The following is a 27,237-nucleotide window of genomic DNA, read 5'->3' as shown; positions in this document are numbered from 1 at the left end:
ATAAATAAGCATGATAAAGCATCAGTGATTGCATCCAAGGCACACTGGCCTATGGGGCCTCGCACTGCTGTGGGGAGTGCGGTTTTGTTTAACCTTTATTTATCCAGGAAAAGTTGGCAGTTTTTAACCTTTATTTATCCAGGGAAGGTTTGCTGAGTGTGCATGCCCTTTTTCAGCAACACCCTCATACAGCTACACTTACTCATACCTGGGAGCTGCCTAGTACAACTATAGTCTGCAACTACTGGCCACTGAGAAGATATAATGATGCAATTGGGGCATTAGTGTTTAGTTTATTTACTGTATTTTTTGCACTATTTTATTACCCTTTATTGTAAAGTTGCACTTGAGGTTCACAGTCGTTCATAAAACATTTCTAAATGGCCTTTCTTGTAGCCGTGCTTTGTGAAACCTTGCATTAAGATTCTTATCGTGACCTTTCAAGTGTTAAACACTTTTGACTGTCAGAAGTTTCAAAAGCGGCGGCCGGGACTTGAGGTTCCTTGGAGGGATAGAAAAGGCTTCAGGTCACCGGTTCACTAGAGTTAAATGTCTCCAATTCAATTCATAGCACATTACAGACACACTCTGCATATGGAGAGGAAAGTTCCAAAAGGAAATATGGGCAACAAGCTGAAACCCACATGATGGGAAAAACAAGAATATCCCGAGTGGAAAATCTGTGGAAGTTGAGAGAAATGCTGCATTCCTCACACCACTGTCCAATGCTGAAAAACACATTCAAGCTGAAACCACAGACTAATGTATTTTCCCATTGGCTATAAGGCATCTAAATCTGTCTAAATGACCATTCCAAAATAAACATAGGTGTATATCTATTTAGCTAGCTAGCTGTCAAGCTAACCTTTATTTATCCATGCCCCACTGATAGCCACCTTATGACCGAGCTAACGCTAGCTCATCACAGCCGCCGTAACCGGGCTTAGACCACCGGACAACGGCAGCTGAAGAGAGACAGAGACACCGTAGCTGGGAGGCCACCAGAAACAGTGCCGAAAAGAAAAGAAAAGAAAAACAGAGGAAGGGAAACAGCACTCCAGGGAGGCTGCCCGTAGACAGACGCCCAAACTACAACAGGTAAGTGGATTCACGCTGTAACCCGCACACACATACACACGCTTCTCTTTCAAATCACAACACGGATTGTCACACACTGCACCCTGACACCGGTGGAGATCAAACAATCAGTGGTCCCACGCCAACACAGGTGATTTATAGGTAAACCTTGGGGCGTGACCGGGCAAGCCGGTGTTCTTAAATAAATATCCACGTACCCAGACAGCAGGGGAGTCATTCCCCGTACATATGGAATATGTAACGGAGTGGAGATATAGTCTCGATACGGTAGAGAACGAGGACTTCCTTTACAGGGGAAATCTGGACGAGACGCAGCACATTATGAGCTTAGACAAGTCCTCTGATATTTCATTAGACATCAAACTCTAGGTCAAACTGATCCCTAACCAGCACCACTCCATTGTTGATAGATGCAAAATAAACATTTGTGGCAAGCATGGGTGGGGCTGACAGTGAATGGCACCTGAAACATGTTAACCCTTTCCTACATACTGTATACTCAGTTTGTCAGTAGGGAGACAACTGCCAAACTTGAAGCCTCTCTGAAAAGACTGATAAGAAATACAGCATTTGGCTTTGTTGGTTTGAGTTAGTGAATAACAGCATTGGACTTGGTTTGTGTTGTTTGTATGCAATTACCGTTTCTTGCCAAAAAGGAGTAATTCAAGATTGTTTCCAATCCTGTCGTCTGTGTTTGCTCTGTTCATGTCCAGAGAGACTGCTACAACGTGTAAAAAAAAATGCATTGCCTTACATATGAAAACGTGCTACTATTAAAAAGTCAAACTTCTGCAAAATGGGCTTGTACACCTTGACTCCTCAGAGAGTAGGGTGGAAAATGTATCAATTTGCCTATACTTAAGTAAAGTGGCCATACACTGAAATATGTTAACACGAGTTCCACTTTGAAAGAAATTAGATTTCTGAAGAAAGTATATAGCTGTAGCATATAAAAGAGAAATCGTTTTTTCTCTCATTTAAATAAGATAGATTATACTGTGCAATGCAAAAATATTAGTTCACTGGGAATGGAGCAACATTGCCCATACAAATCCCTTCATCTTTTGTGTTATGGATTCATTGCTGTGGTGTTTCTGCACACCTGTCAATCAAACAGTATGTCCAGTACTGTGACTCTGTCTTTTTCCTTGGATTTTCTGTTGATGAGGTTTGAGTTTCTGTAGGTGGCGCTCTATTCTTTGTCTGTTCAGCCATGGTGGCTATCACTGCTCATGCTAACTACCCAGTTCTTCTTCTATTTATTCCAAACAAAAAAAAAAGAAAAACGTAAAACACATCACTTCCTGTGCGCCACAGGCTTTTTCCCAGGAAAGAGCTACCAGACACCGGGTGTTTAGAACAGAAAATGTAAAAGCTTTCATGAACTGGATATAGATTGAATCACTATTGTGTTATATCACTCATCAAAACGGACATTTACTTATATGAAAATGTTGTGAATTATTACTTTAAATGTGTAAAATATGAACCATACCTTGGAGCTGTCCGAGTTGCCTGTTCCCTCCATTCTGTGATGCAACCTCCCAAAACCCCCAGACGGACAACTGAGGGGTCTCCCGTTCAGGTGAGAAGGGCCGGTGGGTCCCAGTTGGGACGGGTGCTCGGCCCCAGTCCTGTGGGCGTCAAGTGCCAAGTGGCTGTCTTTGGGACACCGTGTTTCGGGGGCCATCTGGGAGTCCGACGGCGCGCTGGTCGAGGACGAGATGGAGGAGGACGAGGAAGAGGAGTTGGGGAGCCAGGAGTGGCGCGTCTCTGGGGGGATGGGGGGAGGACGTTCGGGGGGAGGCGGCGGGGGCGGGTCCCTCTGGGGGGGTGGAGGGGCTGGGAGGGGCTTGTCCTGCTTCCTGGACATGCCTGGTGAAGACTGGGGGTGGAAGAGAAAAGGACAAATAAGAAAATCTAGATTATGATTACAGGAATCCGTAACACTGCCTGAGGAAACTTAACCGAAATAATTCTGTATCATCATTTAACGCATTTTTATAGACTCATGACTCATTCAGTAAAATGCAAACACTCCTCACTACATGTCCACGGCCAAACGAGGTGTGCTGATGTGCTACAACTGACCTTCGGGGAGCCGGTGGGGCTGGCGGACGGGGAGCGGATGGCGCCCTTCTGGATGAGGTCGAGTCGCGGCGGGACGGGGGGAAGGCTGAGGTGCTGGACGCAGAGGCCGGGGTCTCCTCCGTGGGCTTTCCTGCGCTGGCTGACGGGGGACGAGCTGGGAGACACCATGGGCGAGTTCTGGCGCTCGGCACAGTGCTGAGGGAAGGGAAAAGCACGACGTCTCATTAAAGGGGCATTAAAGTAATCCATGACCTCAATCAACCCTCCCCTCCCCTTGAGCTACGGTGGCCTGGAATTGACACAAACAATAAAGTCGCATTTTCAATAAAGAGACGAGTAAGCCAGCTAATTAGAGCAGAGATCCAACAGAAACGTCTAGTATAGAGGTAATGTATATCATCATGCACGATACTGGAATAATATTACCGCTTTGTCATTTCCCTTTCTGACTTGTTATTCATTATTGATCAACAACCCTATCCACCCTGCAGATATATTATGGTCATTTTGTACTAATAGACAGAAATAATTGTACTTATTCCCTTTATGATAGAAACAAGTACAGATTCCACACACTCCCATGGTGCATTCATGGCAATGACGTACAGACCTGATTATCAGTTTATCTGAATGTGATCTCAGCTGTCTGGCTCCCTAGTTAATCAGCTGTATATGTTGTCTTGTGATCATCAAAAAATTTAGCTATACATATTGCCATAACAACTGTATGGCAGCAGTCCATGCAAACTAACAGATGAAGAACCCAGAAGTATGCTCTCCTGTCCTATGAGATAGTCCTATGAGAGAGAGATGCATATGAGAAGAAGATTATGAGATTTGTGTGAAAAATCACAGCTAAGATATGAAGATTACAGTTATAGTTGCACTTCGATTTTCACAATACGTCCTTTACTTCTTTTTGTTAATTAGATACTGATCAATAAAGACCTGATCTCTAGAAAATGAAAAAATGTGATAGCGCACAGGTATAGGAGAAATGTCTCTTCTTGACATGAATTTGTTTCTTGAAGAACACAACACCATGGTAAATAAGATATAGGATACAGGTATAGGTATCATCTTGCCCTGCATGCCTATAGATCTCTCCTCTCCAACCCTTTGAAGTGACACAAAGAGAGAAATGTTTTGACATTTTGAGCGTGGGTGAGGAAATTTTCAAAGAATCAAAAAGCACAGCATTATTGATTTAAACTATGTAGTCTGCATAAAAAGAAAAAGAAGTGGAAGGCGTTTTCAGTCCACATCTCCTGCAGCTAAACCGTCAAAGCATTGTAATGCTTTGAAATGACATTTTCAATAAATACCTCTTAAGACAAGAAGTTGAATGACAATAGGGCTGAAAGGTTTAGAGCGGCAGCCTGTAACAGCTTGCCATTTCCTCTGATAAGAACGGCTTCCTGAGAGCTCCTCATAAGCTGGAAGTGGCTAAGAAGAAGGTCTTTAAAGTCATTTTTAAGGAACCTGGATCATGCAGGGACCATTGCTGGAAAATAACAAGGCAAGAAGGACAGAATAACTGATTTACGATTTTGGGTGAAGGATATGGGTGGTACTGGTGGCAAAATAAATAATAGTTATTGGGGCATTTAACAGTGCCAGTCCATGTAGCACTAGCTCTAGTCTACAAATATGGCAAATTGCAAAGCAGTGCTGATGGAAATTAGCCTTTTCTTTAATTTTATTAAAGTTGTTAAAGTGCACTGTGCAGCATGATGATGTTTCAGATCTCTAAGGTGGCCTAGTGGTAACCTCATACCCCATCAATGGTCTATCTACCATCAATAATCCTAACTCCAACTCCAAACATAAGCATCCAAAGCAAATTGGATTTCAAAGGCGCCTTTTACACAATAAAAAATACCCATTATAGGTCCCATATTCTCCACTTTCCAGTGTTTTATTTTCTGTCTTGAGGTCCATTCAAAGCTGTGTGTGTGGTGCCATGTACCAAAAACACACTCAATCCATTTTTACATGTTTCCAGGATGTCTCTGAGCCTTACCAAGAACAGGCTGTTTCTGTTGCTGTGTCTTTAAGGCTCATTAATATTAACGGCCCCTCCGGTCTGATTGGCTAACCATTTCAAGAGTGAAATGTGAGACGCTGCGGCCCGGCAGCTACAGGTAGGGAAAACTCTCCAGTAAATAAACAATGACAACCGCTCAACCGCTTCGAAAAAAACACTTTGTTAGTCTATTATTTCTTACAGAAATAGTAATGAGCGAAACTTTGTGACGCCACAAAGTTATGGAAGTGCGTTTTGAAACTTTCACGATATTTAGATGGCACATCCAACTCCTTTATAATCAAAGAGGCAAGGGAAATCCTGTTATACACCATATAGAATGCATCTAACTACCAGCCGCTGCTATAGGCAGTTACCTTCCTGATGTTAGCCAGGCCATTCATGACCAGGCAGTCCTCTCTGTCTTCGTCCTCGTCCAGCTCCAGCATGGGGCAGCTGAGCTGGTCCAGGAAGAAGCACTTGGCGCCCTCATTTCGTGGGTCAAAGGGGTCCACGATGATGGGCTCCGTGCCTTTGATCTCGCAACGACAGAACGGACAACCCTGGCCGTCCGACTCCTGGAACAGATGAGGAAAAGAGCTTGCATGAAATCTCCTATTTCATGCACATACACACACACACACATGCACAGACACAGATGGGGCGCCAGTGACATTTATAACCCATAGACATTTCTAAACGTAATGATCTGGTGAACATGGTTTCGTTGCTGCAACGTTTTAGGAGCATGAGGAATCACTTTGACCGTAGAGTTTGAACTGGAGCAGGATGGCCTGTTGCTGCAGACAGCTGGGATACACATGGTTTCATTCAGGCCAACTCAACTCTATGCACTTCACTACTACCCTATATCCCCCCACCCCCCCGTCCCATTCATGAAAGGACTCTGGCAAAGTCAATTGGACACATGCATGCATAGATACTCTCCAGGGGAAGCTGTTTTGTAACTTTACAACGTTCAATGGGCCCGTGTACATATTCCACATGGCAGCCCCTGTCAAGTGGGGGTCATAAATAAGAGAATAAAAGGGGTTTTGGTTTTCAGTCCATCTCCCTCTGTTGACTTGGGGGCTACAATCAAAGGCAGACAATATTTACAGAGAACAAAGCTGCAATTGTGGCCGCCATATGGTTGGGGACTTGGCGCAGGACGCACCAAAGGCATGTTTGAAACCTAATCCTAATTGGAGCGGGTGGAGAAGGGAAGGAGTAGGAGGTTAAAAGGAAGGAGGTGGAGAAGGGTTGGTTGGAGGGGGGGTGAGGAGATGGTGCGGCGGTCACGGACGCTGCGGAAACCCTAACGTTCAGCGGAAGGCGTGGCCGAGCTGACGAACTAGCACTGAAGTCTCCCGAACGTTTGTCATGTCAAAGGAGAGAAAACCTTTGCTTCACTTCCACTTCGGAAACTCTCGGGATGGGCAGCTGGCACTTGAGTTCGCTGGCCGACAGTTAATATAATCAACGTTCCCAAGCTTTCTAAGAACATCCAAACACTGGGAGGTTCACAGCTGAGCATTTTTTCCCCCTCAGAAATACAGTTTTCTGTCTGCCTCTCCCTTCATCCTGGATGGTGTTGACTTTCTAGAATGACGGCAGCTTATGGACAGAGCTAGATAGTAAGTGCCAACACTGTTGATACAGTCATCGAGATGCTGCGTGAACTTCAGGTATACCTCCATCTTACTGTACTTATCGCTACGATCTTGGAAAAACAAGATGCAGAGAAGCCACCGTGAACCTTTGCGAGACCTACCTGATTTGACTCAGAGTAAAAACCCCTATGTAGAACAAGGGAACCCTCTCATGTGCCCCCATACTCTCTGCTGAGATCAAATAAGGCCATTACAGAGAACAGGATGTGGAATTACACAGATCGCAAGCCAGCTGTTTTCCTTTCTGTGAGCGAGGAGTGCATGTCTGATCTACCCCATGGCTGACTAATATACAGACAGAGAGGAAAGTAAGGGAACCACCGCTGACTCAAGTGAACTTGAACGAACCAGCGCCGGGTTAGTCACTGTCAGAGGGTAGGAGGGTTCCCTCTCTCTCTGACTCACGCATTAACGAGTGCAGAGGAAAATACTTTGTTGCTGAAACACACACACAAACACACCCACCCCGCATACGTCACTGACTCACTAACACACTCAGTTCTGTGGAACCGTGAGGTTGTGGAGGAGGTGGGGTCACGTCGACTTGTCATAACAGGAAGTATGACAAACAAACACTGCTAATGTGGCTGCTGCCTCCGACTCCTGCGCTCATAGACTGTTTACAAAGTGGGGGACCGGGGCCTGGAAAGAGTGCGCTCATTAGCTAAACCTACAGCTCTGTTCAGGGTAAAGCCACCCAAGAAAAACGGAGTCCAAGTTTGTAGCCGTGAAATTGAGTCTCTTGAGGACCGAGCGGCTTTGTGTGCTCCTCAAAGCTGCTCAAATGCTTTAAATAACGGGGTTCTGGAGTCTTTTCATGTCGAGGACCCCCAAATGTATATGCTTTAGACCAGTGATTCTCAACCTTTTTCATATCAAGGACCCCTAATTTAGTCCACATTAGGGCCACGGACCTCCATTTGATCTGATTTTGTCTCTTGGACCCAAATCTGAGACTATTTTTATTGTCAGATATGATTTTGTCCAGAATTCCATGACTGTCTATATTGTAGGAAGAGAGATAACAGTGAAACTATGATCAAAACAGTCATTCTTCTACATTCTCTAATGGTGTTAACTTCTTGTAAATGAAATAATGGTGAAGTTTAACAATTTATCAATTTGCTGGGGACCCCCTGGAACCCCCTCAAGAACCCCTGGTGGTCCCCGGACCCCACGTTGAGAACCACTGCTTTAGACCCCCGTTTGATAAAGGTTTTGCAGTCCCTCTATGATTTCTGAGCATTTCTGTGCCCTAAAAAAAGCTTGTGGTTTTTTTTTCAGTAAAATTGCAGAAAGTGGTAAAATTGGAGACATACTTGTGATAAAAGGCTACATAAACTTGACTTGATTTATGTTTAAGGTAGACTTTGTATTCTTCTGACTAATAATAGGCAAACCAAAGGCTCATGATAAATGGAAACAGTTATAGTGCAGGTTAAATGAAAAAAACAATTTCTTAAACTCGCACATGAAACTACAACTCATTGTTGTCTGAATCATCTTCCATCTCCTCCCTCTCAAAAGCTCCACTGCAGAGTCGGTTGTAGTGTAATAGTTTTTGATGTATGGTTTGCTTGGACCATTTTATATGAAAAAGTCAAAATTATACAAATACACTGTGCATTTGACGATGTCATGCAGAAAAATTGTACGGAGCCCAATCTGCAAGGATTGTTGCTGTCAGCCTCTACTGAGATAACAGGAGAGAGACTGAAACCTCTGATCTGAAAAGTCATCATCTTTATTTAAGTGTTAACTGAATGAATGCAACAGTTATACCTCATTTTGCTCGGGACCATCTGGAACCCCTTCAAGGACGCCTGGGGGTCCCAGGACACCAGTTAAAGAACCGCTGCTTTAAGTTCCAATGAAGATTGAACTCAGTGTCATTTGGTTTCCCGTCTCTATCCACTCTTACTCGTCTTGCCGTAAAGCTTGTTATTTTATTTTACTGGTTTCATTTCTTTCATGGCTAGTCTTAGTTTTTGCTAGTTTTAGTCAGTGGTTCTCAAAGTGGGGTCCAGGATCCCCAGGGGTCCCTGATGGGTTGCCAGGGGGTCCTCAGCAAAATGAGGAATAGTTTAATTTCAGTATAATTTAATTCACTAGAAACTAACCCAATTAGAAAATGTATACACATGACTATTGTAGCCATAGGTTTCACTTGCCCCACTATTATCTCCAGTTAGACAATTCAATACTAAACCAACAACAACAATCTTCCCATATGGGGGTTCCTGGGGACAAAATCTCATCAAATGGGGATTGTGTGTCTATCTGGGAGTCTGTGACATGACAACGTTTGAGAGTTAGTAACAAATTTTGTTTGGGCTAACTCAAAATAACCTTGATACAGACCTATGATTGCGAGACATGTTTCTGGGCTGGCTTCCAGGCCTGCAGACTGAATGTGCGTGTCCCTGCCAGAGATCGATACGCTGTCAGTGGGGTCAGTGCAGAACGCCTCTATCTCTAGAGAGCCATCGCTGTGTGATTGCAACACAGATGTCCCACCCAGAGGAGGAAAGGAGAGCAGGGAGGGATGAAAGGAGGAGAGATGGAGAGGGAGGCGAGAGGAGGGAGTCTCTGGACCCGACGCTAATGATTCATTAGGGAGGGTAATTACAAACATACTTCGCTGGCGCGGCTTCTGACACACAAACACAATATGAACACACAAGCGCAGGTTGGTGTACTGTATACACACATAAGGACACACACACGCACACAGCAGGATGCGGAAACACACACACACACACACACACACACAGAGAAATACTGAAATACATGCACACACTCTCAGTTTTCACTTCCGCTACTGACTGATATGTGGAAATTTGATTAGGACAGATGCAAGGACACGGGGAGGAAGAGGAGGAGGAGGAGGGAGGTTTTCAACCAGCGTCTATCGCACTGGAGGCTGAAAGCTGCTTCTATTATTCAATAGTCCTTTCCCGCTTATATGCAGATGCTTGTTAATCTTCAAACCGCACTCGTTCTCACACGAAAAATCTAAAAATAACGTTACTAGAAAAAAGTCGACTTTGAAGACGTTAAGTTTTTTCCATGTGAGGTTTGGGGGGGGGGGGGGGGGGGAGGTTTTCTGCTCGACCCGGACAGAATATTGCAAGAAAGATGAGAGGAAAGGGATTGTAGAACATATATATAGATCACGATTCTGGCTTCAAAACCCACAGCGCGTGGCTCTTACGGGCCCCCCCGAGTCCGACAAAAGTATACTCGGCGTTTGTTCAGCACAGTACCTGCCAGGCCGTGAGACAGGAAGTGCACATGAGGTGACCGCAGGGCTCGATCTTCACGTCTTTGTCGTTCTCGGCGCAGATCTTACAGAGCTGGAAGGTGGAGCCCATCTCGCAGTACAGCTCATACTGCTCCTGCTCGGGGCACAGAAAGCTGGTGTTAGTCATCGGGTGATGCGCATATGCAAATATACATAAACACACACACACACACACACGAATACAGACACACACACCTATGCGCACAGGCCCTGATGTAAGACTCCTTGAGTTTTTCTGGAATTTCCGTACCCAAGTCAGATCTCTTTCATGGCTTAAAAATGTTCTTCCTGCCTGGTTTGTTAATGTTGTGAAAAAGGGGTAAACAGTCTGGTTTCCACTACAGTTGGGCTTGCTGTGGAGAAATACAGCTGAAAACCATCATCTAATGCAATAAATGTGTAAAATACATTCTGCTATTTTCCTGTTAACTGACCCATTTGTAAAATTCCCTGAAATGTCCTGACTACCCCAGAGAATTCATCAAATTCCCTGACTTGCCCAGTCTGGTGTACACCTCTCAAACTTCCGCGATACTCCAGAATTTCCTTTACCGGCAGGAACCCTGTTCACGCAGATGGAGCATGACCTCATACACACACACACACACACACACACACACACACACACACTGGCATACGTACAAGTCGACACAAACCCACCTGTGTGACTTTGATGTGATCGTGGGGCGTCGGTTCACACAAGCCGGTGAGGTCGGGGTTGTAGCTGCGGCCATCGGGAAACAAGTAGCTGCGGATGAGAAAAAGTAAACTTTTAACCGTGCAAATGGGGCACTATGAGATTTTGTCAAAATTTCTGTAAAAGGAGTTTCTGCTCTACATTATTATTATGCTATTAATTCTTCTTTCTTCATTTCCTACACTCAGAGCCTCTTGATTAGATCAAGTGTGATTTGATTTTTTTATTTTTTTTAAATCTTACAACATTCTACACCTGCAGCACTGCAAGTACACAATAGATTATTATGATTAAGATTATGATTATTATTATTAATTGTAGTAGCAGTAGTAGTAATAGTAGTAGAGGTAATAGTAGTGGTAGTAGTATCGACTATAGTACTTTTTATTTATACACTTGTACTTTATGGAAACACTTATCTTGTTTTCTTGTAAACATACTTATATATGCATTGTCTTTTTGAGCGTTCACGCCTGACAGCACAACAATTTTCTCTCTGCGAGGCAATTAAGATTATACTGGGTTTCAATGGAGAGTTTTAATGTCCCGTGGTCTAAGGTGGCTTTTCCACTCTGACAAGATGAACTTCTGGAGGACACACAGAACACTTCTAATTTTGGGGGATTTTTTGGCATGAAAAAGACCAAATTCAGAGATATTGAATATCGGCACAAAATGTTACGTTTATGGCAGTTTCAATCCAAAATCCAATCCAAACTCTAGTGGCAATATCTCATAGGTGAGTAGAGTATAAAAATTGAAATTTGGCCAATAACCATCATCACAAAACTGAATAGTGTCGCTTTTCTGCTTTCAGTCCCACTTTAAAAGTAACTCAGGATTTGCAAGCTTGGGTATAATTGGAAAGATTGATATTTGAAAGAGTGAATGGGCCTTCCCCAGAGGTGCTGGGGCCTCCCTGCTTCATCAAAAACAGAGGTGCTTCAAACAGCGTGGCGGCGGACTTGCGAGGCGACGCGCCGGGCCTTGAACAACCTCAGCCAGGCGGAGAGTCCTGATTGACGGCTGAGGGAAGCGTGATGCTGTGCACTAAATGGAGGGAAGCATGTTTGATCTGTCTGGGAGCCTGTCAAATTGTCAGGTATGATAGAAACAGATGGCCCCGCAAAGGAGTTAAGGCTCAAAGACACCCTCTTGTCGGGCCGAGACAGAAACATGACGTTTCATCTGGGAACTGGCTTTCAGAATGTGCACAACATAGGGTTACATGTTCAACAAGCACAGCGCTTTGGACTGCCAAAAAACATTTAAAGACAGAATCAGATGTGACTGATCCCACTACAGTTGATCATTTCTCATTTGTCTACAGCTTGCACACAGTAGAGAGTAGCACAACTGATCAATACACAAAGAGAGAAAGAGTGTGTGTGTGTGTGTGTGTGTGTGGTAGGTTACGTACAAGCCCTCCCTGCAGCCATCGATGAGGGCCTGGAACAGGGGCTTGTTGTGGGGGATGGTCTGCAGTATGTTGCCGTCGTTGGTCACGTAGCCGATGGCCCACTGGCCCAGCCGTGTGCAGCTCAGTCGGAAGATGTAGCTTTTGGTGGGGGAGGAACAGGAACACACGGGTCACACATACGAGTCACAAAATAAAACATGTTTAACACAATTAAAATCAACAATGTTAAAGGAATACGCCAATTTTTGGGGGGGATTCTCCCATTGGTCAACTTACCCGCTCAGTGATAGAGCATTCATGTGTACCTGTTAGCTCCATGCTAACACTTTAGTATACACTATGTTGAGTGATAGTGGCACACTAGCATTATCCAAAATAAGGAGACTAATGTTTTAGTAATTCAAAGTTGTTGGTGGTTTTTATGATATTTTTTTGTAAATTTAATATTAACTCAATATAGCTGCCAGGTTTATTTTTGGAACTATGTCAGGTCAGCAGCCATGTATTCATCTACTGCGCAGTGATTTTTTAGCTGTAAACAGACTCTCATCACCCACCACCTTCACTTCCTATGGAAACGGGGAAAGTAGTCCCTGCTAGTTCAAAACAAATTATTTTTGCATAAATTTTACCACTCTCCTACACAAAACTGCCAGACTTAGCCACATATCATTTAAGACTACTTACCATTTAGCTTTAGAGCTGCTACAACTTCTCACATTCTCACTTTTGAGATAATGCTAGTGACCTACTATCACTCAACATAGAGTATGCTGAAGTGTTAGCATGTTAGCATGTTAGCAATGGGACAATATCCCAGAAACTTTGTATATTCCTTTAAGGCTTTCAACATTCCAGTTTTAGCGCACAGTGCTCTCTTCTCAAAAATCTCAAAAATAAGGACAAATGGAGCCTTCATCAACTCATCATGACACTCAAGAGAGTTAATAATCATAAGCGGTGGACTGGTTCAGATGCATTTCAGCAAGTCCCCAAAGAGTCTATGGCGAGCTCCGATTTGCACCATTTGTACACGGCGCCACTGAACTGCCCCCTCAAGGAGGCAATCAGCAGGCCTCACGATGACTGCATCGACACCCACGTGCTCAATTCCCTCGCACACACTGGACAGACCTCACTAACTAACTACTGCTCTGTGTGTGTGTGTGTGTTGTGTGCGTGTCCGTTTGTTGTGGGCTTTGGAGACATTACATCAAAAGACGCCAGATGCAAACAATGCACCCTTGATTAAAAAGAGGATTTTTGTGGTTTGAGAAGAAAAATGAATACTGATCAGTAGATGAGTCCATGTAAGGACTTTAGGTGACTGTATTTCTGAACCTCAAAGTCTTTGAGCTTTACAAAGAGTAAAATGTCCTTCATATTTGCCTTATGACAGGAGGGGCACTTTATTTTGTCTTATATGGCTCTTTTTTGGGGTCAATTTCATGAACAGCAGTGCCTGTGCCATGCCTGGAATTAGCGCTAATAGGTTTTTCAAATAGCCTCATGATTCAATTGCACAGACCCAATGTGATCAATAACACCTGAATGAACACTGGAGGGGCAGAACGGATGAGATAATCACAGCTCATCTCACTTCGGGCATTAAGAAACGAGCCGACGCCACGAGCCGCACTGTTTCCTCTACGGCGAACTGTGAACTTTCTACCTTTACCTCTGATATAAAACTAATACGGCAACAAACAACGGCCTGCCTCTGCGGCTTCTTTCAAACCTCCCCCCTTTATCGCAGAGGGATTTCCTCGTTCCAATCGCGGCTGAATACAAAGGAAGCGGGCCCGGCGCGAGGTGGAACGATTCGAATGTGAAAAAGATGTCGGAGAAAAAAAACAGAGAGAAAGAGAAAGGCATTATGGATGCAGTCCGGCGCGGGTATTGGGCTTAGAGGGAGCCTTGACCACGGTATGATCCCACCTCCACCAGCAACAAAGGCATCAGGCTAAATCCACCGGGGGGGGGGGGCTTTGACTGCGGAGAGACGTGGGAAGACAGAAAACAGAGAGTTCCAGACGATAAGCGGTGTTTTTGCCTCTGACTGGGAGAGTTTTCCCGAAGACAGAGAGCCTCCCTGTGTACATAACAATGAAAAGCTTCAGCGGTTGCATGTGCAGCCCATATGCTATTGATTTACTGATCACTGCCGCGGCCTATTCACTGCATCCACAATACATGTCCTTCTTTAATACAGTGACATGTGAGTACAAAATCCTCTCTGGTTTCCCTTTTCATCATTCTATAGGATCAATCTTTCTATTCTGAGCAGATTACTGTGGACGCCTGGTAGTTGCTGGTGTGTGTGTGTGTGTGTGTGATGAAATGGGAACACGTAGCAGCTCATCCCAGATGATTGCCCTGTCCCACACACACAGCTGTGTATGTGTATGTGTGTGTTTGTTGGTTCATGACTATGGTATTTGCATGATTCACTAGGGGATCAGCACCCTATGTATTTGCATACCCGGACACACTATCCTCTCTCTCTCTCTCTCTCTCTCTCTCTCACACACACACACACAGGTTTCAGAGTCCTGTCATTATCCCTTCTGCTCTACCATACTGCTATGCTAGGCCCCGACTAATCACAGGGCACGGCTCTCCTCAAGGCTACACTAGTCGCTCTCAATAAATTAGCACTGTTGTTAAAGGTATTTTCAATTCAATTTCCTTTTTTTTTTTTTCCACCGGGAGCTTGCCACGAAGAGGGGGAAAACCCTCTTAGTGGATTGGCACTCCACCAAACACGGCTTGTCAGCGTTCGTTTTCTGAAACCAGTGTGTACTGCTCCATATACTACACCAGCTGGTTCTTTTGCAGGAAACGGTACCCACTGCTTTCAGTGAAGACACAGAAACGCTGATTTCCACCCACTTCTGATGTGTATCCATTATGCATTACACTACTACTATTTCAACAATATTAATTCTAACAACCACCAATAAAATAAAAACAATTATATCTTCAGAAAAGCATATATTTATGCTTTTTTTGTGAAAACAACCTATGATCATGTAACTTACATTAGTTTGATGCTACTTAGAGATTTCTGTTGGCCTAAAAAAAGTGGGTAAAAAGTGGTCTATTTCGCAAATAAATAGCACATTGTTTCCCCTCTTTGCACATGGGGGTTTGTTTCCCTTCTTTGCACATGGGGGTTTGTTTCCCTTCTTTGCACATGGGGGTTTGTTTCCCTTCTTTGCACATGGGGGTTTGTTTCCCCTCTTTGCACATGGGGGTTTAAAGACTAGTTTCACTTCAGTTTTTTTGCCACTGAACTGGTTGCTTCAACTGCTCCAGGCCTTTGGACTTCGTTCAAGGTTCCCCTTAAGCTGCAGCAATTGAAAACTGAAAGTGATTCTCGCTCCGTGATGAGGGATCATTTACTCCCAACTGCTATCATGAGCACTTGAGAGAGGAGAGAGGACATGTTTTATGTATATATATGACAGCAATTAGGGAGCGATTGGGTGTGTTTGTTGTTCAGGCTGCAGCTCAGAGGTCCAAGAGCAGATCATGCCCCATTTACGGCGTGTAATACCGAATGAAGATGCCTTGACAATCAACATTTCTGATTGATATTCATTGTGTTTGATTGTGTGCTATTAGGCTGTTTGCTACGTCGACGTTGAGGTTTGCCAACGAGTCATAAATATTCATGAGGACGGGCGCAGACCAAGGAGACCCATTATAATATCCGGAAGACTTAGATCACAACCACCTTGGTGGCTTTTAGATCAAGATCTGGCTGCACTTCTGATATAAGATAACAACAAGGAAGCAGCAGCTGACCAATGGGAGGGGTTCGTACAAGGCAAGGGTAAACAAACCCTGAATTATGGCCTTAGGATAGAGGCAACAGAAGCTTAGAAGTAGGTTATGACAGTCCAACACTCACGTGAAGTCAAATATACACAACCACCCACACACACACACACACACACACACAGATACCGTACCTGCCAGGCTTGTTGATGTACTTGTGCAGCCGAGCCTTGACTTCGTCGTAGGTGAGGAAGGCCATGTAGCCGGGGTGAGTGACCGCCAGGAAATTCCAGTTCCTCAGAATCGATCCCCACGGCTGGAGGACAGAGACCGGGAGGTTTAGGATACAGTCACACATGTACAGACACACACTCTAAGGCAGGGGGGGGTCTCTGCCTTCAGGGGTTGATTCAGTATTGAAAATGAAGAATGTGGGGAGATACTGGTGGTGAGAGTGAATCCTATGATTAGAACAGTCACTCATACATCCTGTAATTGGAATAACTCCGCTGAATTAAATAATAAATAATAATAATGATTCATGATTTTGCTTGGGGTCCTCCTGAACAGTGTAATTGAACCTGGAAAGACATTTTTTTAACTGGAAATACATCTATTGCTGGTTTATAAAGAACTTGAGCTGCACAGATCCCAAAACATTTGACGTGGAAGAACGCTATTTAACATTACTGCTAATGGGTGGCGTCTGTGGAGTTAATGAATGCATATATGAAAGCAGCAACGTTATATTTGTAACATCAGATATAAACATAGAAGAATTTGACATCTGACTACAAAGCACAAATTCGAAGAGAGAGAGGAATTTTGGCAACATCTGCATCTTTTCTTGCCATGGCCAGCTCGGCGTGAGTGGGTGCGATTCTGTCCAACAACCCCGCTTAATATCCTCCTCACATTGTGAATAAAGCAGGAAAAAAAAACATAAATCTGGTATATGATCAAATACAACAGGCACTGAAGCGACCGTGCGGAAATTCAGCAACACATCCTCCCACAACACCATCACTGGGGGTTGACGGAGACGCCGTTTTCATCAGATCCCTACATTAAGAGCATAAAACTGTTGTTAAGGGCCGAGGGGCATTGTGCTGGGACGGGCTGCCAGTTGGCTCCGCGCGATGCCAACCCCCACTACATTCACCTCCATCCCGCCCGTTAGCCGGAGCTCACCGGGGGGGACAATGATCCGCTGCCCTCGTCTGCGTAGCCGGCTTTTTGGCAGGAGAGAGGAAAAGCCTCACGGATACTGGAATTACTGGCTTTTTGGACTGACTTGGCGCCCGAGCAAGCCGCTTCTCTGGGAGTTTTTGTTGATTTGACCAGTAAACTGGATTGCGGCCCGGCGCGAAAAGAGGCAGGAGGCGGCCAAATGAAAAAAAAAAAAAAAAAAAAAAAAAAAAATACTGATTATTGAGTAGGGCGCAGAATGGGAAGCAAGGAAAGCAACCGTTCTTATTCGTTTCCTTCAAGGTCAGATCAGACATATCCATTAAATGGGTTTTATTATTTTATATTATTATTTTTTATGGTCAGATTTCCTACGTCAGACTATATCTGCATGCGCAAATCCAAGCCAGACTCATAACAATTCTTAAACCAAACCATAGGGTCGAATGAAAAGTTATTTATGTCTTCTTCTGACTTCTTGACTCGTATATTAGCACAGTAAACTAGAGCTGAGAGAATCTGAGCCTCTGCAAAAAAGAATGAACGCCCCCTACAAGAGTTTTGCCCTAAGAGAATAATACCTCCGCCCGTGCCTCGTCACTGGGTTTGGCCTCCTTTGTTCACCCGGTCGTGTTCACCTTCATGTGGGCCCTCTGATCCCCCCCCCCACTCCGCCTCCCACCAGGATTCCCGACCAGTGAATCAGCCAAGCCAGGGGCATGAGGTTGACCACGGGGGGGGGGGGGGCCCGTCTTGACCGACACACAGGCTAGACTGCTCCGGGATTGACTTCCTAGGAATCGGTCGATCCGTGGCAACTCCTATCGGCGAGGATCGTTTGAGGAATATTTCGCTTTGGTAGAATATTTGCACTTTGCAACATTCTTGAATAGTCAAGAGTGAAAATAGCTGCTCTGAAAATGAAAATTGAGGTTTGTTTTTTTTCTGAATTTCTATTCACTTATATATATTTTCTGAGAACCGAGTCTGAAAAAAATACACTGATCCTCACCAAATGATTTTTCTGTGTTCACAGTCGATTTTTCATTTTGGAAGTGAGCATGCTTAGTGCAAAAGTTCTGCCAAAGTAAAACATCGCTGTAAGGCCTCTCCGCCCACACACCATCTTGAAGCCACATGGGCCAGTAATCTGTCAACAGGAGAGAGCCGGAGCCACACACATCCAACAACCTCAAACGAGCGCAAAAATAGAAAAAAAAAAAAAATCCTCTCTACGCACTTTATTGCTCCTGTGTTGTTAACTTATCAAACCCACAAGTAACGTTTTCATCGTGCCCCTCTCGCTATGACACACCGTTCCAGTCATTGTGCGAGTCGGTGTGACGTCACTGGTGAGCACAGGCAGGGGGAGAAAGGACAGAAGACCTCCGGAGTGAGTCAGTCTGCATACATTCAAACAGGCAAACAGGACTTCTGCTGCATAAACCAAACAAGGACGATATGGCCAAGAACCATTTCAGGCCAAATAAGGAGAAGAGTGGGCTCAGTATCTTTTCTTTTATGCAAGCATCTGATAGATACTAAGAGATACTGTGTGAAATTTAGAGTGACTGCTACTTCTGACACTACCTCTCTCCTTAAAACGGCCTCTTTGGCACTTATTCCAAATGGCAAATTTGCCAAACAAAATTTCATACGTATTTTTTGTTTATGACAAACGAGTTCTATGTCCTACACCCATTTAAAAGCATGTTATGAGTTAAAGCACTGGATGTTACAATGAATAACATCGTAATTTGAAAGCATCCTCCTGTTCTGAGAAATTTTGATGGTGTGCCCTTTGAGTTCTCAGGAAAAATCACTATTATGAGCTACACCGTTTGCTGCTTTCTTGACATAATACAAATATAATGTCATAATGACATTTCTGACCGGACCTTTTAACAGTAAACGTCTGGCTTGCAGGAGACTGAAAAATACAAGTGGTACACAGCGGAACGGATCCTGATAAATTGATTTTTCTCCGAAGAATTCAACATAAACGAGCTGTGTAAAAAATACAGCAAACCGGAAACATTGCACGCATGGTTTCAAACCTATTGCACCCACTGCTTTCAATTGCTGAACACGCACCAATTAAGTATGTCAAAAATACTTGATGTGGCAGCTCCAAACCGGTTCGATTTTGATTGTTGAGCGCTATTATTGACCAACCTGGAAGAGTCGCGTGAAGATGTCAAACTCGAAAACAGAAATGTAGTCGTTGCAGGTGAGGTCGATGGTGGACTTGAGGGCCATGGCCTCCAGGCCCGAGCTGATGAGATGCACTTCGTGAAGGCACTGTCGGAAGACTTTCCACGGCACTATCGTCCTGCAGGAGAGAAAAAAAAAATTTATCATAAGACTTTTACTTGCTTTTTTTGATTAGATGCTGCTCACTAAATCCTGTAGAAATTTTTTTTTTCTCAAGGGCTGTAAACCGTGATGATGAAGTTTGACAGCATGCAACGAGAGGAGTAAAGTGTCTCACCCAATTTGCCTGTTGATTTGATAGCAACATGGGAAACTGACTGAAACTGAACTTTTGGTAATATCTGATTATTTCAAAGGTCACGTTACCTAATTTATGCGAAGAGCGTGATCAGCATGATTGCAGTTTCAGTACCCATTACACTTTGCTCATGTTGTCAAACATGACAAGTCAGGCTAACGTTATGTTACTTCCTCACATACTTCAAAGCTTTTATTGTAACAACACTGCTAAACAGAAATACATTATTGCTGTCACCAAAATAAGGCTAGGCAGGAATGTGGGACATCAGAAAAAGGCAAGTGCATAGGGATTGTGTTATGGCACCAACACATGAAGCCTTATTGGAATGAGCAAAACACAAGCTTTTCTTTAAGACGGCAACATAGGCAAGAAACAAGATAGTCAGAGGACTGCAACATCTTGTGCCCACCAACTGCTAAGCCTTCTTGGTCAAGGTTTTTTTTTTTTTTTTTCCTTCTGAGGATTTTTTTTGTTGAGAGGTTGCTTCACATCATGGTGGAGGCAGCTCTGAAGGAGGATAAAATGCTCTTATACCAAAGATATTCAAATTCACTGCACCGAGATCGAAAGGTCTCACACTACCTGTCAGTGGAAGAGACACACATTGTCGTTTTTTTTTAAATTACAGCACTTTGAACCATGAGAACTCTTGGCTTGCATATATCATCAATAAAATAAATGAAATACTGAAAATAGATTTTGTTGACGATGCTTAACAACGCTGGTATGGGCCACATAGCTGTGTTTATTGCACTGCCATGGTGACAAATGTCGCTCTGCAGCAAAAAATAGACAATTTGCAATGTTGGCGCAACACCGAAACTCTGCAATGAGCAACCAAATGAGGAGTGGCAGCTCCGTTATGAGGACATTTTCAGAGGGTAGCTGTCACTGCACATTTCCTGCTTGTCCCAAACAACCATGATCACTGGAGTGTGCCGTTCTGTAAGGATATTCCCATTCCCAATCACTATTAATGCAGAACCAGCCCTCCTGAAAGTTACCAACCACTTCATTTGGATGCCTCAGTATTCTTAAAATTGATTATAATATCAATGTTGTTATGTTCTCCCTCGCAACACACCATGAGCGTTCAGGTTATCTCTGGGAAAAAAACAAAGTACTGTATGAACTGTATGTACCAAGACTAAGAAATGGAAAAAAAAAACAGAATAACTTGTGTGAGGCGAGCTAATTCTTTACTCCGGCGTGATGATAGCAGTATGGGAGAATCAAACTGTGAAAACGAGAAGTCAACACAACGACAGCACATCGTCACGTGGCTCACTACAAGCACAGGGGGCGAGTTTCAGAGAGAGAGAGAGAGAGAGGGAAACGAGTGAGGACGGGCAGTTGAGCAGAATCCCTTTATTTTGTTGCTTCATCTCATTGGGGTGATACTAATCAAGGCTGTAAAAAAAAAACAACAACCCACTGCTGACGGGAACATCACTCTCTGGTCCAACGCATGGCTGACCACAACTTTAATATGCACTTGCCTATATACATTAGCCTCACATGCCCACTGCTGTATCTGGCCACCACCTTACTGGAAGCCACACGCAGAATCGCAGTTATTATGGCGCTGTGTTTGCCATATCACAGACACAAAGAATAGTGCTTTACACAGAGCAAATCAAGGGATGCTGTAGCCGAGTTTATGTGCGACACCACTCTGAAGAGCATCGTGATATTTAACACAAACATAAGAGTTCATCGATTTGAAAAAAGAGATCATGTAACAGCTCATTTTCCGAAGGTGGACCTGCGCCAAATCTGGGACAATTGTGATTGAACGCTTCGATATGACCTTGACTGGGCTTTTCATTTACGGGGGGGGGGGGGGGGGGGAGAAAAGTGTTTTATGGAGATCTAACATGCGACGCCGGGTCTCTCTCGACAGGATTGATGACATGCACACATCATCATCATCATCCCCCCCCACCCCCCCCCACCCCAACCCCCCGACCGCGGGAAGCTGAGGTTTGTAACAATCTATAATAGATTAGTCTTTCGGAGTGGTTGTGAACAAAGTGGAGCGCGAGCAGAGGGGGGGGGGAGCGGCACTTAAAACCCCGGGAGCGAGAGGAGGAGCGTCTTGAGGTCGGAAACGTTTGCTTTAATTCGCTCTGGCGCAACTGTGTACCAGTGCAGAACCGGTGGCCACGTTCACATGCACACAGCATTCTGGATACTGGCTCGTACCCAAGCTGAGGCCTCGTTCAAGATGGGCTCTATACATGCACTTTTAATAACCCGCTCTCCAATATCCAGGCTTTCCCCTACAATTGTCCAACCCCCGCAAGGCTAACAGAATTCTAAAAAACAATGTCTACTCTCTCGTCACATCGGTCTCTAAACATGACAACTTGGGAGGCAAAATCATTTGCGCTTACTGTCCTCTAGGGAGCTCTGTTTTGAAATTTCACTCAACCAAGCCGCCTAATTTTGCGCCACTGCTTCCCTCAGTTTGTTCATGATTTTTCAGCAGTAATGCCCGAAAGATGCCCACAACTCCCTGGCACTTGAATTTCGACCACTTTTAATGTCATATTTTCTATTTCATGTCTTAAAAGTCTTAAGTGTCAGTGCCGTTTTCATGCAGCATTGTTTTGTGCAGTAAATCTAGCTACAAATCCCGCCTATCAACAACCTGCCACCAGTTTTGGTTGCAATCTCTCATGCCTTTTCAATTTAGGGGGGGTGTACTTGTCTCCTGCCTGAAAAAAACATTCTATGGGAAACCCTGCCCTGTATTCACGTACCTACCAATAAACAGAATTTCTGCCTATGTGTTCCCCCGCCAATGATATGGCTAGCAATGTAATCTAGTTACAACTAAACAGAAAGATGCATGCAACCAATTGTGCGACTTTGACCCTCGGCTGTGTCATATGATCTTTTCAGAACTTTCCACTGCGACCTGACTTCATGAAAGCTTTTCCATTTGCTGTTCTAAACCAGTGATTCTCAACCTTTTTCATATCAAGGACCCTAATTTAGTCCACATACGGACGCACACGGACCCCCATTTGATGAGATTGTGTTTCTCGCACCCAAATCTGAAAATATTTGTATTGTTAGATATGATTTTGTCCAGAATTCCATGACTATCTGTATTGTAGGTAGAGAGACAATGAAACTATGATCAAAACAGTCATTCTTCTACATTCTCTAATTGTGTTAACTTATTGTAAATGAAATAGGCTAATGGTGAATGGTGAATGGTCTCTGATCTTTCATGATAGATAAACAATTCAGTTTTATCTTCGCCCCAGAAGTGAGAGGAACCTGGAGTTACTAGCGCTTGCTGCCATGTTTGCCGCCAACCTTCTCCATGACAAAATGCTACACTGAGCTTGCGCAGACCATGAAAACCAACAGTAAACGGGATAACATGTTTACCTGCATCAGTATCCCAGATAATACAGGAATATCCCAGCTACCTTATCCAGCTTTTTCATAGCCAGGATAAGAGTTTATCCAAATTATTGTAAACAGGATACGGCATTTACATGCACCGGTTCATAAACGGAATACTTGAGTATCCTGAATATTAAGGGAATATTAGTGTGCTTGTAAGCATAGCAAGTGTTAATCACAGCTGGGCTACTTTCCCCACACCACTAACTGAAACTACATGACATACATTATTGTATCTAAGTTACTGGAAAGCTCTCACTGTTTCATTCATTGCATTTGGGCTTATTGGCCTCATTTAGTTTCTTTTAGATAACAGAGACACACAAGTTCAAAGAAAAGTGAATCATTTATCAGTTATCTAAGTTTCAAATGTTTTCTGTGTATCCTATTATCTCCAATCCATTTAGACAATGTGGAAAGTGTTTCCCTACTTAGGGGACTCAGCAAATTAATATGGGACTTCTCCTTCACAAAATCGGCTCAGGCCGCTCTCTCACACACTGTAAAAAAAATATGGTTCTTTAGAGGTTCTCGGTGGGCTGAATACTGTTTTATAGAGCCACTCAAACCATTAAATGGCTCTTTACTTCTATTTAAAGAACGATTAGTGGCTTCTTACAGCATCTAGGGGTTCCATACAGAACAAAGTGGTTCTTCAGTGTTTTGACTTTGACAGTAAAATGCAACAGACTGTATAACCTATAATCACCGTTTGCTGGTGATGCAGTCTAAACATGCTAGGCTGCCTAAACTCACACCAGTTAGTGTCCACTATACAGTCTACACAGAGAATAAAAACAGAGAAATCTGAATAAAGAGCCTTGTACAAGGCGTAAAGCTGTATTAGGCAATTTTTATAGAGTTGCAACAGAGAAGAGCGTAACATCCCCCCTAATTGAGAACTTGCAGATTCACATTTGGGTCTGAGGAGTGTGCAGTTTACTGACATCATGTTACACGATTTCTGGGTAATGAAGTCCTTCAAACTTTCAAAAAATTCAAGCCCTTATGTCTCCCTGTGACTTGGGGCCGCCAAAGTGCAAAGTTGCCCTAGTGCAGCTTTAAAAAGGTTCTTTTAATAAAACCAATTTTTAAATATTCTTCCAGGACCCACATGGGTTTGTAACATCGGAAGGGGTTCTATTGTTGTACGAGCCAAAAGACTCAATACACTCCGATACACACATATAGACAATATAGCTAGCGCAGGCATGTAGGCGCATGTGCACACACAACCAGACTGATGTCACGACCTTGTCTCAGCTGTGCATGTTGGTGAGACAAAGAAAGGCCAAGCCCAGCATCTGCTCTCAGCTGGGTGTGGCCTGTGTGTGTGTGTGTGTGTGTGTGGGTGTGTGTGTGTGTAAGTAGTAGCTCAGCGTGACAGTCTGTCACACTGACTTGGAGCCGCACCAACATCCGAGCATCTCCCCCTCAGGTCATTATATTGAGAAACAGCGTGAGCACATGTGAACCGTCGGAGACTGATAGTATCCTAGAGATACAAAAAAAAAACAAAAAAAAAAACGAAAACATCCGCACACCCTGACATCAAAAGATCCCGACAGCCAGCCTCGCGTTTACAGAGGATGAAATCACGATCCGCCAGAAAAAAACGGGAGCGTCGATTTGACACTCTGTCTGAACCGTACTTCTCTCCGAAGAATCTCCTCCAGAAGTCGGCGGCGTCGGCTTTGGTGATCCTGAAGGTGTCTCCCTGGAACTGTCCCCCGGGGAAGATGGCTTTGATTTCGGCCAGCATGTGGCTGAAGATCAGAGACAGCTTGGTCAGGTTCCTCCTGCAGACACACACACACACAGAGGAGGGAGAAGAGAAGTGAGCAAACAGTCGGTACGCCGCCGCTGTTGCTTCAAATGCTTCACAGAGACAATATGGAATTTATTATTTGGAATTTATATTCTGGACATGGCTTTAGTTTGACTCTTACTCTACATGGAAATAAGCTTTTTGGCACTTTGTTAACCCAAAATACAGGACTGATTTACTCCAGTATTTACAAAAATAAATCTAAACAGAATGTATATAGCCTGCAAGTATATGTTATTTGCAGTTGCTTCTTTCATCAAAAGGTCAGAAAACAAATTTCAAAGAGCAAAAATGTAAAAAAGCCAGTAGTGGGCTGCCAGTGATATATCACACATGATATATCATATGATGAGTCACATGATAATAAAGGAATGTAACATGAGATATGATCACTGGAGGGTTACGTCTTTAAAAATGCATATTAACACCAACAGAATGTGAGGATGTTCACACTTATCGAATTCAGAGATAATTAAGTGATGAATTCAAATCCAAAGCCAATTTCCAGCTCTGCACAGAACATTTCCAGAAACCATTTTTTTTTTTTTTTTTTTTTTTTTTTCTAGTCTACTGCCACTTCAAACAGTATGTGCTCAACTCTAAGCAGTTTGTTTCAAACCGTCTCTCAGTATCATTACTGAACATTATATTTACACCTTGTTAACTTTCTAGACTAAGCCAGAAAGTTAGATAATGTCAATATCAAGTTAAAACAGAGATCATTTTTTCACAGATTTTTTTAAAATGACTGCTAATAACATGTTGCGAGAGCGGGATCATCTCAAAAGGAAATACAGCTAATAAGTAAGCATGAAGATTCACATTAACCCAATTAATTCAGTTCAGTGTTTCGCTGAGTCAAACGTTTTCTCAAATTCAATCACTGAAAGTTTGAATTTGTAGCACATATTAAGTCAGTCTATTTATCCCCTTATGAACAAAACAGAAACTTAAACACTGCTATATAGAGATATTGTGAAATAATGAAAGTTTAATTTTAGAAAGTCAGACTTTGATGAGGTATTAGGAATCGACTTGTGAAATGGCTGAGATACGGACAGCAGGGTTTTTAGCTTTATTGTCGTCGTATAATTTAGCAAAAATTCTTAAATCTTGAAGGAACTAGGGAAGGACATGCCGGGATGTTTTTTTTTTTTTTTCTCAGTGAAGTGTCGGTGTTTCTGCTATCCCTCTCCTCTGGGACGGGGATTTGTCTCCAGCTCCCTGTGAGATTAGACCGTGGGCTGGTAAACACTCCGGGGGAAACACACATGCACACACTCGACGGGGTGACTTTGCCCAAGGTGTGTGTGTGTGGGACAAAGAGAGCGCGCAGGCTGTGGGGTGCTGATAACAAGCTTTGTGAGGGCAGTGTACGTGTGTGTGTGTGTGTGTGTGTGTGTGTGTGCGTGCGTGTGTGTGTTTTGTACCCTGAGCACATCATCCCAACTTTTAATTCTTCTTTCAAACCCGCACAAAACAGGCTAAGCTTGTTTATCACACCTTGGTGATTCACCAGCATGCACACAACTTTTATGCAGCTGTTTATGTGTTTTTTTAATTATATGTACATCCGGGTTTGTTTGGGGCAATCGCGGGTGCACAAGATGTCACTTTTTATCAATATCATTTCTCCCAAAATATTAGTATATCCAGTTTTACTCTATATTCACCACTGTAGGGAGCAGCAAAGTTAAACTTGATTTGCTGGTTGCATTGTGGTTTGAGTGCAGCAAACCATAAGGCAGCTTTAAAAAGCTTCTTTCCATACAACTCATATTCAGATTTTCCACACTTATTGCAGCACACTCAACACTGATGAATCAAGCTAATAATGACACCGTTTTCAACGCAGGGAGAGCGTTTTTCACACAAATATTACATTACACATCGGCTACGAGAAGGCCAGAGAAGGCCATAAATCTTATGAAGAACATGAACAGGCAAGTTCATTTGTAGAGAGCTGAAAGCTTGTATGTTTATTCGTCCAAAAATCAGCATTTAAGACAAAAACTTAGCTCAGAAAAGGTTAAAGCATGCAATCTAGAATGTATTTGACCATCTTAATTTGGGGTATATTCACACATGTTCTTGAAGGGTTTGATTTGTAAATGGGAAAATTCACATACTGTCACTTCCTATAACAAAAGTTCAACAGAGTTAAAATAAATATCTTCAGTCCAATAATCAC

The 27,237-nt window shown here is 43.5% G+C and overlaps 1 protein-coding gene across 1 annotated transcript in view; it reads right to left on the bottom strand.

The window, feature by feature from the left end:
• Positions 1-25,014, bottom strand: part of cblb (Cbl proto-oncogene B, E3 ubiquitin protein ligase) — a 33,930-nt gene extending 8,916 nt beyond the window's left edge. Inside the window, exons 1-9 of the mRNA XM_071522300.1 lie at positions 24,871-25,014; positions 19,456-19,612; positions 16,287-16,408; positions 12,310-12,447; positions 10,853-10,940; positions 10,155-10,286; positions 5,593-5,793; positions 3,190-3,384; positions 2,594-2,983 (exon numbers count right to left, since the gene is read on the bottom strand). Coding sequence (XP_071378401.1) covers positions 2,594-2,983; positions 3,190-3,384; positions 5,593-5,793; positions 10,155-10,286; positions 10,853-10,940; positions 12,310-12,447; positions 16,287-16,408; positions 19,456-19,612; positions 24,871-24,980 — 1,533 coding nt within the window. The 5' untranslated portion in view covers positions 24,981-25,014. The remainder of the gene's footprint in view (positions 1-2,593; positions 2,984-3,189; positions 3,385-5,592; positions 5,794-10,154; positions 10,287-10,852; positions 10,941-12,309; positions 12,448-16,286; positions 16,409-19,455; positions 19,613-24,870) is intronic.
• Between the last annotated feature and the right edge of the window lie 2,223 nt (positions 25,015-27,237).

This window comes from Centroberyx affinis, unplaced genomic scaffold (genome assembly GCF_046629955.1).
Source record: "Centroberyx affinis isolate AG114_WGS23_722 - 3 ecotype Tasmania unplaced genomic scaffold, CSIRO-AGI_Caff_v1 ptg000975l_1, whole genome shotgun sequence".
NCBI classification, from domain to species: Eukaryota; Metazoa; Chordata; class Actinopteri; order Beryciformes; family Berycidae; genus Centroberyx; species Centroberyx affinis.
Note: the sequence above shows the minus strand (reverse complement) of the source record. Positions and strands in the feature narration are given on the sequence as shown.